Source organism: Rhinolophus sinicus, linkage group LG04 (genome assembly GCF_036562045.2).
Source record: "Rhinolophus sinicus isolate RSC01 linkage group LG04, ASM3656204v1, whole genome shotgun sequence".
NCBI lineage: Eukaryota > Metazoa > Chordata > Mammalia > Chiroptera > Rhinolophidae > Rhinolophus > Rhinolophus sinicus.
The window spans coordinates 5,458,055-5,472,290 of record NC_133754.1 but is presented as its reverse complement, the minus strand read 5'-3'; the positions used below and the strand labels follow the sequence as shown (position 1 = coordinate 5,472,290).

Genomic DNA, 14,236 nt, shown 5'->3' with positions numbered 1-14,236 from the left:
GTACACTACATTTCTGCACGGTGAAGGTACAACATGAGTGAAAGTGCCTTGGCCATAATTTTACCCCATGTTGGAAGAAGATTGCCAGAGAAAAATATCCATACTATTAATCTCTTAAACGAGTGTTAAGACTACAGAAAGGCAGCTCCTGTGTTTGGGCTCATTTTGCCCTGCTAGCATGGCAGTAACAAGTTAATGTATTTGCTCCTTAAAGCAAAATAAGGTACCGATTTTTTTAGTGAGAAATTCTTTCCATTCTTAAAAATGCAGAGAGCTACAGCAAACATTTTTATGTTGGAATCTTGGTCATGTGCATTCCATGGCCGTTGTAAAGTCCATTTGTAAGTTCAAGTGTAACAGACTGTGACGGGTGTCATGTGGCCGTCCCGTGGCCGGCTCACCTGCATACCTTCTGGTTCAGCTGGTTGGAAATAACAGTGGCTTGGAGTAGCTAATTCAAGAAATGCTTGTCCGTGCTTAGTGCTGCCGAGTACACTGGATACTCTTATACAAGATGTTAAATCTTTAGAATTACCATCAGTTTCTCTCTTTCCTACCTACTAACCTATCGGGAAGTAGGCCAGTTTCTTTCCTTTGCCCAAGGCTATTTAAAAAAATTTTCCTTTTAACACATACTATGTGCAGGACTTTCTAGACTCCACCAGATGCTTTTTGTTACAACCAAAGTGACTAAGAACCAGTCCTTATACATTTTCAGCCTACTGATATTTCAAACCAGCATTATGGTGATATTTGTATTACAGTTTGTTTCTTTTAATGGTTATTAAACAGCAGATTGAATGGTTTGCAGACATCTGCACTGGGGGAGACATGTGCTGCTCTGCTTCTCATGTTCATCTTTAAAATAACCTGCAGATTCGGATGCAAGCCCAGAGCAGCACCGTTCAAGGGGGAATGATCGGCAACTTCATCAACATTTACCAGCAGGAGGGAACCAGAGGACTGTGGAAGGTGAGCTCCCAAAATGCCTCCAGCTGACCTGCTGCTTCTTCCCTTTCTTCCTTCTTTGAATTTATTTTTCCTAGTTCCATCATTTTATTTAGTCCCAAAGGAGTAAGTGAAGAAGAGTGACATGTGCCCTTGAAGGAATCTTCTTCCTTAACTTCCTTACCTGTAAAATGGGGAGCTAAGGAATATGTCATGATTTGAAAGCACCTTTTGAATAATTCATATGTAAGAAACTCTGTGAAGGTTGAGCACTTTTTTGTTCGTTGATTGCTTTTTTTTTTTTTAATGGAGAAGGGGTTTCTAGGTCACAGTTCCATTGGATTTTATTTTATTTTAATTTTTTTATTGGGGAATATTGGGGAACAGTGTGTTTTTCCAGGACCCATCAGGTCTATCTCAAGTTATCGTCTTCAATCTAGTTGTGGAGGGCGCAGCTCACTGGCCCATGTGGGAATCGTACCAACGACCTTGGTGTTATGAGCACTGTGCTCTAACTGCTGAGCCAACCGGCCACCCCGTTGGATTTTTTGATCTATGTGGATTCATGGTTTTTAAGTGAAGACTGACTGTTAAGACTGTTATTAGGCCAGCACTGGCATGGAGTGCTATTTTTTGTTCTTCAAATGACTCATCAGTTCATAGAATAGACCCTGAAGGTCATCCAGTCAATCCTCTCTGTCGTACAAGGAAACTGGAAGCTCTGAGAAGTGACTTACCCAGGCCAGGGTCTGGCCAGGGTCATACAGTTAGTGACAGAATCAGAACTCAAGTTTGGAGCTTCTGACTTCTCACACTGGTCTTCTCTGTCACTCTATGTTTCTGCTACCAGCAGGAAAACAAAAATTGGCCATAGTTTGTGGAGTAGAACCTTTGCAAGTCTGCAGGGCTTGTTCTGTGGAGAGCTGTCTGACTCTTCATTCTGACTGTTTTCCCCAGGGCGTGTCCCTCACTGCCCAGAGGGCTGCTATCGTCGTAGGTGTGGAGCTGCCGGTCTACGACCTCACGAAGAAGCACCTGATTCTCTCAGGCCTGATGGGGGACACTGTGTATACCCACTTCCTGTATGTTTCTGGATTTTTAAATTAATATTTTACTTATTTTTTTATTTTTATTGGGGAATACTGGGGAACGTGTGTTTCTCCAGGGCCCACCAGCTCCAAGTCGTTGTCCTTCAATCTGGTGGAGGGCGCAGCTCAGCTCCAAGTCCAGTCGCTGTTTTCAGTCTTTAGTTGCAGGGGGTGCAGCCCACCATCCCATGTGGGAATTGATCTGGCAACCTTGTTGAGAGCTCACACTCTAACCAACTGAGCCATCCGGACCCCCTCCGGAAGCTCTCGGCAGCTCGTTGTCTTCAATCTAGTTGTGGAGGGCGCAGCTCCCTGGCCCATGTGGGAATCGAACCGGCAACCCTGTTGTTTTCAGAGCTTGTGCTCTCACCAGCTGAGCCATTTGGCCACCCTAAATTAATATTTCAGGTATGCATGAGTTTAGGGTGGAAATTTGCTCCAAATCTATAGCAATTTTAAAGAAAGCTTATTATAAAAATACATTCTCATATTTGAAAATTGACAATACAGATGTGAACCAGGAGAAAGTGAAAGTCCTCGTCCTTACATAGGTAGCTGTGGTTAACAGTTTCATAAGTACCTTCCAGGTGTTTTCTATGCAGATGCAAATATGTCTGCAAAAGTATATTACATGTACTTTATTACACAAGTAAGATCATGCTTTGCATTCCCTTGCTTTTTATTTTAATTTTAGTTTTTTTCACCTTTATTGGGTATAATTGACAAGTAAAATTGAAATATTTAAAGTATACAACATGATGATTTAATATATATACACACTGAAAGGACCCTCCCATACAATGAATTCACACATCCATCTCCTTACCTATTTACCCTTTTTCTCATGTTTCTGAAAACATTTAGGTTCTATGTTCCTAGCAGATTTCACACATAAAATGCAGTGTCATCAACTATTGTCGCATGTTATACATTAGAACCTCAGGTCTTGTCCATCTTATAACTGAGATTTTGTACATTTTACCAATCTCTCCTGATTTCACCCACCACCTACCCCCTGGCAACCACTTTTCTACTCTGTTTCTATGAGTTTGGCTAGGGGTTTTTTTTTTTTTTTTTTTTTTAGAGTCCCTTATAAGTCATACCATGCAGTATTTGTCTTTCTTACTTGCTTTTCAAAACTTTAATAATATATATACAGACTTTATTTATTTTTGATAGCTGCAGGTTAGTGTGGATGTATCATACTTGAATCCATTGCGGGGCGATTTTGCCCCTGGGGACATTGGACAGTTTCTGCAGACTGTTGCTATTGTTCTGAGCAGGTAGAGGCCAGGCAGCTGCTGGGCATCTTAGGACAGGACACGACTGCACAGCGAAGACTTGTCTGGCCGATGTCAGTGGTGCTGAAGCTGAGCAATGCTGCTCTGAGTTCACTGATACCAACTGTGGCCAATCTTGTGAGACTGAAGGTTTCGTAGAACATGAGACCCTGGTGGGCATTTACATGGAGGAAATCTTTCTCTAATCTCGAAGGAAAATGTGGTTATGACATTTTCCAAATTCCTCTGATGTCTGCTTATAGGTGAATAGACCATCCTGGGAGGACGTTCCTTCATGTTTCTATGAGGCTTTGGCATTCCAGAACCTCTAAGCTCCTCTAAGCTGAGGCTGGAATTTCTAAGTCAGTGTCCTGAGTGCTGGTGTTTGGGAAGGTGGTGCAGCTGGTAGATGTGGATCATGTTTGATCCAGTTCGTCTGTTGCGCATTCCTTGCACATAGTGTGGGCGGAGGCTGGTCCTGCTTTTGACGGTTGTGCTGAACGTTTGTCCGTTGGTATCGTCTTCACAGCTCGAGCTTCGCCTGCGGTCTGGCGGGTGCCCTGGCCTCCAACCCTGTGGATGTTGTGAGAACACGTGCGATGAACCAGAGAGCCCTTCGCAACAGCAGGTGCTCTGGCTACACAGGTACCCTGGATTGCCTGCTACAGGTGAGAAAGAATGTCCATCTCTACAGGGCTGTGACTTCCTTCCCAGCTCATTAGCTTCCCTGGTACCCTCTTAGGAATTTCTTATGATTTAAAAACATAGGGTTCAGAGCAAAGCAGACTTGTGGATCTGTCACTTGTAATTGTGTGACTTTGGCCAAGGTACAGACGCTATACTTCAGTTTCCTCATAAGTGAAATGGGACAGTAACAGCACCTATACTATCGGGTTATTGTAAAAATAATTGAGATAATGCCTACAAAACAGCATAGTGCCAGGAATAATGTGGTAAGCCTTGTTAGTATAATTAATAAGAAGGGACATTATTGTCAAATAAACACATTTATTTCATCTTTAGCATTCTAGTAGATAACTTCAATCCATGAAACTGCCCCCCATACACATGCACGCGCGCGCACACACACACACACACACACACACACACACACACACGGTGCCAAAAAATTATATACAGGTGGACACTTTGGTCACCGTTGCTCAAGGGGTAGTTCACCATAATCAGAAGCGTCTGGACGCTGACAGGAACCACTTTGAGCACCTCTTGTCATTGCAGAAGTCAAACATGACTTGTATTCATCTTTTGTTGTTGGTGCATATTGAGTATTACAATTTTGATACAGTTTTCATCTCTTAAAATGTGTATACATTTTTTTGGCACCCTCTGTATGTATATATTATGTATTATTTGCTTCTTTATTTAACCTAAGAAGTAACTAAATTTTGAGGGCTATTATAACTAAGATGAGTGAGTGATGCTCTAAAGCCCTGAGATGGTACAGTTTTTGCCACATTGAGGCTAAGTTTTATAAAGACAAAATCTAGATGAATATTTAGAAGTGAAAGCTCATTTCATTTACACCTTTGCTCTGCTGTGAAAGGTGAGAAAATGGTCATATTTTCTGTGATCAGAGAACTGTGTCTCCTTGCAAAAGATACCTCCTTCCTGTTGAGTCAAACTGGAATGAGTATCCTTCATTCAGATATCGCTCAAAGGAACACATCAATTGTACTGTAATTCTCAGTTTGTTTATTTTTATTTTTTTCAGCAAAGAATGAACACATTTTTTTTTTTTTCCAATTACAGTTGACATTCAATATTATTTTACATTAGTTTCAGGTGTACAGCATAGTGGTCAGACATTGATATAACTTATGAAGTGGTCCGCCTGATAAGTCTTGTTCCCCCCTGGCACTGTACAGTTATTACAACAGTCCTGACTATATCCCCTGTGCTGTACTTTACATCCCCGTGACTGTTTTTTAACTCCCAGTTTGTGCTGTGATTCTGAGTTTAAATAGACCTACTGTTCACGAGTGGACAAGAGTTTGCGACTGTCTCTTCGAGCAGATTGCCCACCACCAAAGATGAGGGGCCACTTTTGTGGTTCCCATTTTCCAGGGTGATGCTGGTGCATCCTAGACTTCAAGTGTTGCTTTAATGAAGCAAAGATACTCATTTTTATCCATCCAACAACATGAAGTAGTGGTGCTGTGAATTCTATCTTTCCCCGCCCCCCTTGTTCTGCCTCCCCCCCACTCCAGTTCAAGCCGTTGCTCAGTCTAGTTGTGTAGGACACAGCTCCCTGGCCCATAGTGCTATTATGAGCCTTGCGCTCCCCCCTGCTGAGGCAGTCGGTCGCTACTCATAGGTCGGCCGCTCACAGCAGCTTACCGCAGCTTATGCCAACCTCTGGCTGCTCATGGCAGCCCAGCTCCAGGGAGAGTTGTTCACAATCTTAGCTGTAGAGGGCGCAGCTCACTGGCCCATGTGGGAATCGAACCGGCGACCTCCACCTTAGGAGCACAGCACCCCAACCACCTGAGCAACCAGGACGGCCTCTGAATTCTATCTTTACCAACATTGCTTTACTTCTTTATTTCTGAGCCATTTGTGGGCCCACGTGGCAAGCAGGCAAAAGACTGGCTGGAATGAAATATCATTGCTTATCCATTCTGCTGCTGTTTGTCTGCTTTGGGGGTGGGGTGGTTTGGCCTGGAACCCAAGTATTCACCTATGCAGAAGCTTTTAAAGACCCAGCAGAGGCAGAGGGCAGTGATTTCTCAGCTATTGTGTCTCCCCGAAAATAAGACCTGGCTGGACCATCAGATCTAATGCATCTTTTGGATCAAAAATTAATATGAGACCCGGTCTTATTTTACTATAATGTAAGACCGGGTATAATATAATATAATAAATATAATATAATATAATATTAGTATAGTATAATATAATGTAAACCGGCTATAATATAATATGATTATAATATAATATACCAGGTCTTATATAATACGATATAAGACCGGGTCTTTTATAATATAATATAATGTAATATAATATAATATAATATAATACTGGGTCTTATATAATATAAGACCGGGTCCTATATTAATTTTTGCTCCAAAAGACGCATTAGAGCTGATGGTCCAGGTAGGTCTTATTTTCGGGGAAACACGGTAGTCCTTCCAAATAAATTTATTTTTAAAAAAACTTGAGTTTAGTCTGGACACCATTATTAATGCATTTGACATATTTGGAACGTTGGAAGTTAACTTTTTTCCCCCCTTAAAACAGACATGGAAGAATGAAGGTTTTTTTGCCCTGTATAAAGGGTTTTGGCCAAATTGGTTGAGACTGGGTCCTTGGAATATCATTGTATCCTTTTCTGTTGCAGTAGATCTGAAAAAATATATAGCTAAAAGAATATAGTTTGTATAAACTATCATGTTATTAATTATAATTTAGAAGTAGGATTTTATTCTTTCAAGTTCCTCTGATCCACGAAATAACTATTCAGTTTCTTTTTCAGGAGGTTTAAAGTCTGTGCTAGGCATTGTCAGTCTTGGTTTAAAGATGCTGTAATTGAAAGGTAATGATATCAATACACATTTTTATTTAGACTCTGTTATAAAAACTGAGAGTATTTATGATTTCAGAGAACGGCAGGATTGATTTTATATCCCCAACCACCCTGGGGAAGGATGTGGTTTGGCAGCAGTGTGCTAGAATGTTTATTTTAGAGAGTGCCTAAGGATAAAGAGTGATTAATTCTACAATTAGTCGGCCAGTCAGTACTATTTCCTGATTGCCAAAGTGGGAGGTAGGAAAGGAGTGGCGGTTTATTAGACAGGAAAGGAAAGGGCAGAAGTACGAGGTAGGGAACGCTGGGTTCACTATCCTGTTCCTCTATCTGCGCCTCCCTCCCGTGGGAGCCTGCAGAGCAGAAACCCTCGAGGAGACCTTCCCAGGGGCTCACTGTTTCTCTGTCACACAGAAGTACTGTTCTGCGGTCTTCCCACCGCAGTAAAATCACAAAAGCCAAGCGGTGACGGTGTAGTCTGAGAGCTGATGCTAGGACATTTACACCTCTCCGCTGTGGTCTGTCCGTTCCAAGCTGACCTTGGAAGGGTAGTGGGTAGACCTTTCAGGATGGTTAGGATGCAGCCCCTCTTATTTCATCACATCCATGGTGTGTGGTCTGTCCAAATGTATTTGTTAGTCAATGTGCTACTTGTGGGTCTGTTTTTATGTGTTGGGGTTAAGATGGCATTTTCTTTGTCAGCCTTAACCAATAACTATAGTTCTTTGTGACATATGAGCAGTTGAAGAAATTGGATTTATGACAAGTCAAGGCTGCTTGAGATTCCTCTGAAAATGTTAACTTCCAAACCAGTAAAGCTTCCTGTGATTCACACCGCTTCTCACCGCTTGGCTCGTCACACATTCTGAGGTCTGAGCAACAGATGAAGACCAGGTGAGTTCAGACCGCTGTGTGTGGGCGTGGAACATGCGTCGAATGTTTAATGGCATCAACTGTAGCATCCAAACGCTAGTCCTTACCATCAAAGTGCCCTTCGACATCAAAGATGACCTGACACGCGTGTTTCTGGCTGAAGAAAACTCGCAAGAAGATCAGGAACTATGTACTGTTTTCTTCAGGGGAGCAGAGCACGTGACGCATCGCTGCTCCCCGGAACCGTGGACTAGAGCCTCCCAGAGGGTGTCACGTTCCTGAGTTTCTTTGGCTTTGGCTTTGGAGGGGCTTTGGCTTCTTGTCAGCTGAAGCGGTTTCGCATGTGGAGACCTGGACTTTGCAACTCCAGGTACACACAGTGCAGGAAATAGATCCCGGGAATATTGCACTGCTTTATAGTTTTCTGTTCTGGCAGGATCTCTCACTTATAATAAGTGATTCTAAGCCTTTGAAGGCTTGACCTTTGTGAGGACTTGTTACGAAGTATTAATGTCTGAACTCATGACGCACAAAGTATTAATGTCTGAACTCATGACACGTGATGTGTTGGTTGTGAGAGAGGCAAGCTCCTGTGGGTGGGAGGTTTTGTCTTTAGGTCATTCAGCTATTTGCTCTGTGATTTTTAGCAAAGTTTACTTCCCAGTCTGTCAGTGGAGACAATAACGTCTGTTGATGTTGAGGGTCAAATAAAGGAAACAGTTGCAAGTGCTCCACTCTTAGCATTAGTGTGTTTACATCCTACAGCTGTGATCCCACAGTAAACAGTCTGAGTATACGGAAGAGAGGCATTTGGTCATGGGCTGGTCATTGTAATTCGGAGGTTAGCCCTTTGTGAAAGACCCTGTGAAAGAAAGGTTTTATTACATTCATTAGCAAGACTTCCAGATTTTCCAGTTTTTACTTTAGTCTGGTCATGTTTGTTAAAATATTTCCTGTTTCAAACTTCCTAATTGGCTTGGATGGAAAATACTTGCTTGTAATTTTAGAAACTATTTCTTTAATATGGCACTTGTTTATCTAGTTTCTCATGAGAGGTATATCGTTCATCCTTCTCTTCCTCTAAAGACAAAAGAAATCGTTCCCCCTCTAGTTTCTTGTCTTCATCTTATTCTTCCCAAAATAAAAAGCGACTCTGAGCTCCGAGAACTTCCCACTTGTAGAAGACAGCCCCGGACACGGCATGCATGTCCTTGAGTGCCTTCCGTTGTACTCTGGGGGAGTATTGAATACATACTAACTGTGTGCTCTAGGGTGACCCTTCTGCAGGGGATGCCTGACAGATTCCCACGGTGGCCCCTGGGCGGCTTCCTCCCTGAAGCTGCAAGGAATGCAGGGTTTCCTTGGGGACTGGGCAGCTTTCCTCCCTGTCAGTCTCTTCTTTCATCTTGCCTTCCTTGTGAATGATGAATTTGACAAATCAAGCAGGATTTTGTTTCCAAAGTAAGAGCTATGACAACTGTCATTAAAAAGAGAAGGGAAGAAAGAAGGGTGGCGGGTGGCAAGTAGGTGTTAATTGCTTGCAGATTAAGATGAAGGTCTAGATCTCTGAGCTTGCTCTAGATGTGACCCTGGAGAGCTGAGCTCATCAGGGGTCATTCCTGCTACCAACCCGCATCTTTATAAACAGGAGACGGTTTACCAAATCCCATGGATGTGGTAAAGGCTTCCTATAGAAAGGCTCTCACTTTTGAGTTCGTTGAGTTGAAAGGATTCCTTTTAATGAATCACTCTTTATTTTTTAATGTAGAAAACATTTTATTTTTTAAGTGTACATATGCTTTCTAAGAGTAAATGTCATGCAATATTCATTATGTCGAATTATTAAAATCATGTACATGTTCATACCAGAATGAAAAGGAATTCAAATCTTACTGTAAAACTTAAGCGCGTTTTGAAGACAAAAATACAGTGTTTCTTCAATGTAGATTTATTAAACACTACATAGAACAGGCTCTTAGCTGTTGGCTTTTCTGCTTTTTGAAAGAGTTATGCAGTTGAAGCTTCTGACCAAGAAAGAACTTAAGGATTTGGGAGACTTGGTCCCCTTTTTTTCGAGTATGTGGCTGGAACTGCCCCCGCCCCTTGGATATTGCTCAAATGTGCCCAAAGGATTTTTAGCTTTTATAACCAAAATGAAAAAAGTGGATTGTTTTTGTTGGCTTGTGGATTTGTGTAATCATTGATGCTAAATGTTGTTGATGCGATAGAAAAAAATGTGGCTTTTTTTGTTCTTGCCCTGAAATAGTATATATTATGTAAAGATTATAAAGTTTCATACGCCTTTATATTTCAGGCTCTTTATTTCAACATTGTTGGAGTAGGAGGCATCAACCTTGTGTCATTATTTAATAAACTGGAGTAATATATAATTATAAAAGTGACTGTGGTTATTTCAGATAAAGAGAAACATTTAACCAAAGACAAGCTCCAAGGAGTCCAGAGGCTGGAATAGAAATAGCATTGGTGAAAGAGGCTGCAGACATTCCCTCCACCCAGAGCTGCTGGGGTCATGCCAACGATTGCCTGGGCACCTGTGTGACCTCCCATTATCTGAAATATTCTGCAGCTCAGCAGAGACCAGTGAATATGCTTCGTGGGCTGGGTTGACAAGCCACCCTGGAGCCTGAGGACACCATGTGATGACAGCAGTCGCCTGAACTTGCACGTTCCCTCAATCCTTCCAGCATTTGATGGCTCAAGGCAGGAGCTGGGGTCCCTGGCTAACTGTGGACCAGGCAGAAACACCTCTGGTTGGTGTAAAATAACCAGTAGATGAAATGCAAATGTGGTTTATTAATTACTGTGCTTACTGATTTTTATTTTTATCTATTTATTTATTTATTTTTAAGGAGGGAGCAGCTCCCAGTGGCCCATGTGGGGATTGAACCGGTGACCTTGGTGATATAAGCACCACGCTCTAACCAACTGAGCTAACCAGCCCCCCCGACCCCCAATTACTTTGCTTATAAGCATTTTCTAGATGCCTGTCTTAACATTGGAATTAAGCATAGTAGTTTATTGAAAAAAATAGAGTTGGAGGAAAAGAGAGAGACTTTTTGTTTCAGTCTCCTGCCTAAGAGGAAATGACACATCCCTAAGTGACTGACTTGTGGTCAGTGAGAACAGCTGGCTGAGTCTCAAACGCCTGTGAGTAGTCGAGCTTCCACTTGGATCATGGCACCTGTTAGGCACATTTGGCTTTAAATCGGGCTATTTATTGTTAAAGTGGCAGCTGGGAAAATCTGACGGTACATTTTTGGTGGATTATAAATAAATCCACTCGGAAGCAAAGCATGGGAATACAAAAATACAAGAGCAGCGTATAAATCTGTTTCTTGAAAGCTCGATGGAAATAATGGAACCAAAAGCACCAAGAGCAAAAAACGGGAAACAACCTCTACCTATCCGTCTCCTGCGTAACTCAGCTCTGGCCCATCCATACAGTGGCTACTGTGTGGCACCTGAGAAGAACGAGAGGTCTGCTGCTGACCTGGAAGGGTGTCGTGATGTGTTTTTGAGCAGGAGTTGAGATGCAGACTCATGTATACCATGAACTCATTTCTTCAGGAAAAAAGCAGAAACTTACGTGAGGGGTGTGTCTAAGGGTTCTCTAGAGAAACAGAACCAGTAGGAGTGTGTGTGTGTGTGTGTGTGTGTGTGTACATGATTTATTTTAAGGAAGAGACTCGTGATGGTGGGGAACAGGTAAATATAAGGTCTGTAGGGCAGTAGGTCAGGTCAGCAGGCTGGAAACGCAGGCAGGATTTCTGTGTTACAGTCTCGAGGCAGAATTCCTTCTCCAGGAAACCCCAAGGCCTTTAACAACGCGGCCCACCCCTGTTGGGGAGTGTAGTCTTAAAGTCAGCTGATTGTACATGTTGTTCATAGATACCCTCACAGTGCCATCTAGAAGAGTTGGCCATACAGCAGGCACCGTAGCTTGGCCACGTTGACATAAAATTTAACCATCACTGGGTGGAAAGAATTATTACTATTTTGTTTATGCATAACTTTATATTGTTCTACAAGCCTGTATTTTATAATTGAAAACAAAATCTTGAATACAAAAGCACTAGCTTGGAATATAGACATCCATGTTATACATAAGTGGGGAAAATGGGAGTTACAGTAAATATAATATTTACATTTTAATGATATAATGTTTCTAAAAGTATACTAAGTGTCTATCAAACTGAAAATTGAGCTGAGAGAATAAATAGGAAGCTTGCTGTTTCAGTTTTTAACTATTTTCTTTTTATTCAATGAATATAATATTTTATAATTAAAAAATTTTGAACCTGTCTTTTTTTATTGGCAGTGGGGGAAACCTAGATAGAGTGTATTATGTAGACATGTACCTACCCTCTAAATTCCTGGAGTGTTTTACACAACTCTTTGTCTCCCTCTGACTTACCTACTTTCAAATCATACTGTTTCATTGCAACATATGATAGAGCTACATTGTCTCTCACAGGTTTTCCTTATTGTAATCTTTAAAGGTATTTCTGAAACACGTCACGGTACTTTATGGAAAGAGAAGCCGACTAAATATGAGCGATTCCCTATCTCCACTGAATGTATGTGTCACAGTTCTGATGATTCTAGACTGAAAAGGAATCCGCATGTTAGATCCAGGCTTACAAGTATCAAGAATTGCTTAAGGCCACTGACGAACTCCATCTTGAACTGCATCACTGCTCTAATTTGCTGTACTATTTGTGCTTTTTTTAACATAATACTTTGCGGATACCATAGTAGGTAATGCAATAAATGCTTGTTGCAATAAATGGAAGAAGCCTGCTAAGGTTGGCTCATTACTTCTGGGATTCTTGTGTGGTATTATCGTAAGGTCACCATGGAGTCCGAGAATTGGGACATGGAGCATTTCCTAGTGATTGCTTTATTCACCAGGTTTCTGCTGTGACACTCAACGAAATCAAAACCTCTGTCAGCCTATGTTCAGTTCAGGCTGAGCTTCATTTTTTCCAATTGTGGTAAAGTATACATAAAATTAATCGATCATTTAAAACACATTTATGTGTACAGTTCTGCAGCCTTAAGTACATTCACGTTGTTGTACAACCATCACCACCATCCATCCCCAGAACACCTCATTTTGTAGACCTATCACCCTCTACCCAGTAAAGAGTAACTCCTCATTCTCTCCCCGAGCTCCTGGCAACCACCCTTACGCTTTGTGTTTTTATGATTTTAACTAATTTAGGTACCTCATCTAAGTGGAATCATTCAGTATTGGTCCTTTTGTGACTGGCTTATTTTACTTAGCATAATACCTTTAAGGTTCATGTTGCAGCATGTTACAGAATTTCTTGCCTTTCTAAGGCTGAGTGATACTCCATTGTGTGTATAGCCACATTTTGCTTATCCATTCATCCATCGATGGATACTTGGGTTGCTTACATATTTCAGCTACTGTGAGTAATGAACGTGGGTGTACAAGTATCTGTTTGAGATCCTGCTTTTAATTCTTTTGGGTATATAAGGAGAACTGCTAGATCATATGGCAATTTTATTTTTAGGTTTTGAAGAACTGCATTCTGTTTCATAGCTACTGCACCATTTTCATTCCCACCAACAGTGTGTAAGAGTTCCGCTTTCTTTACAGCCTTGCCAACACTTGTTTTCTGTTTCTTGGATAGTAGCTAATGGGTATGACGTGGTATCTCACGGTAATTTTGCTTTGCATTTCCCTAATTGATGACGAGCATGTTTGCATGTGCTTATTGGCCATTTGTGTATCTTCTTTGGAGAAATGTCTGTTCAAGTCCTTTGTCAATTTTTGAATTGGGTTGTTTGGTTTTCTGCTGTTGAGTTTTCGCAGTTCCCTATATATTCTGGATATTAATCCTTTAATGGATACATGATTTACAAACATTTTCTCCCATTCTGTGGGTTGTTCTTTTACTCTATTGGTAGTATATTGATGCACAAAAATTTTAAACGTTATGATGTGCAGTCTGTCTTTTTTTCCTTTGTTACCTGTGTCTTTGGTGTCATATCCAAGAAATCATTACCCAATTCAGTGTTGTGAAGCTTTTGTCCTATATTTTAGGAGTTTTATTGTTTTAGTCTTGGCATAAAGGTGCATGGCAGTGGTTCTTTATGGGGTACGGAGAAGGGGCCGTGGGTGGTCATCAGATTCGGGGCTTCTCAGTCCGGTGAACTTCCCTGTCTGGAGCCCCACCCCATTCGAGAACCAGGTTGAAAAAGACCCTGTTGCTGTTGAGACTGGATCAGATCCCTCTGGGGTGTGGCACAAAAACTGGTTGGAAAGCAGTTGAGGAGGTTGTCCTTGGAATGGACACTGTGCTCAGTGTATTTCTGGAAGATTCCCACAGGCAGAAGTACAGCTGCTACCAAGTCTTAGGGCCTTTGGGAGGTCAGCCTGGAGAATTCCAGAGGGATGCAAATCTAAACTACTTGGGTTAGTTTGTTAGGTATGTAGCAATAGATAACAGGAA

General features: G+C 41.6%; 1 protein-coding gene across 11 annotated transcripts in view; it reads left to right on the top strand.

Annotated features, from left to right (window-relative positions):
* SLC25A30 (solute carrier family 25 member 30) overlaps positions 1-12,571 on the top strand; it is a 70,770-nt gene extending 58,199 nt beyond the window's left edge. For all 11 annotated transcript variants that reach the window (XM_074329305.1, XM_074329304.1, XM_019756971.2 and 8 more), the window contains 5 exons: positions 877-972; positions 1,906-2,030; positions 3,846-3,984; positions 6,575-6,655; positions 7,582-12,571. In XM_074329305.1, the coding sequence (XP_074185406.1) occupies positions 877-972; positions 1,906-2,030; positions 3,846-3,984; positions 6,575-6,655; positions 7,582-7,623 (483 nt within the window). In that variant the 3' untranslated portion in view covers positions 7,624-12,571. The remainder of the gene's footprint in view (positions 1-876; positions 973-1,905; positions 2,031-3,845; positions 3,985-6,574; positions 6,656-7,581) is intronic.
* The last annotated feature ends 1,665 nt before the right edge of the window (positions 12,572-14,236 follow it).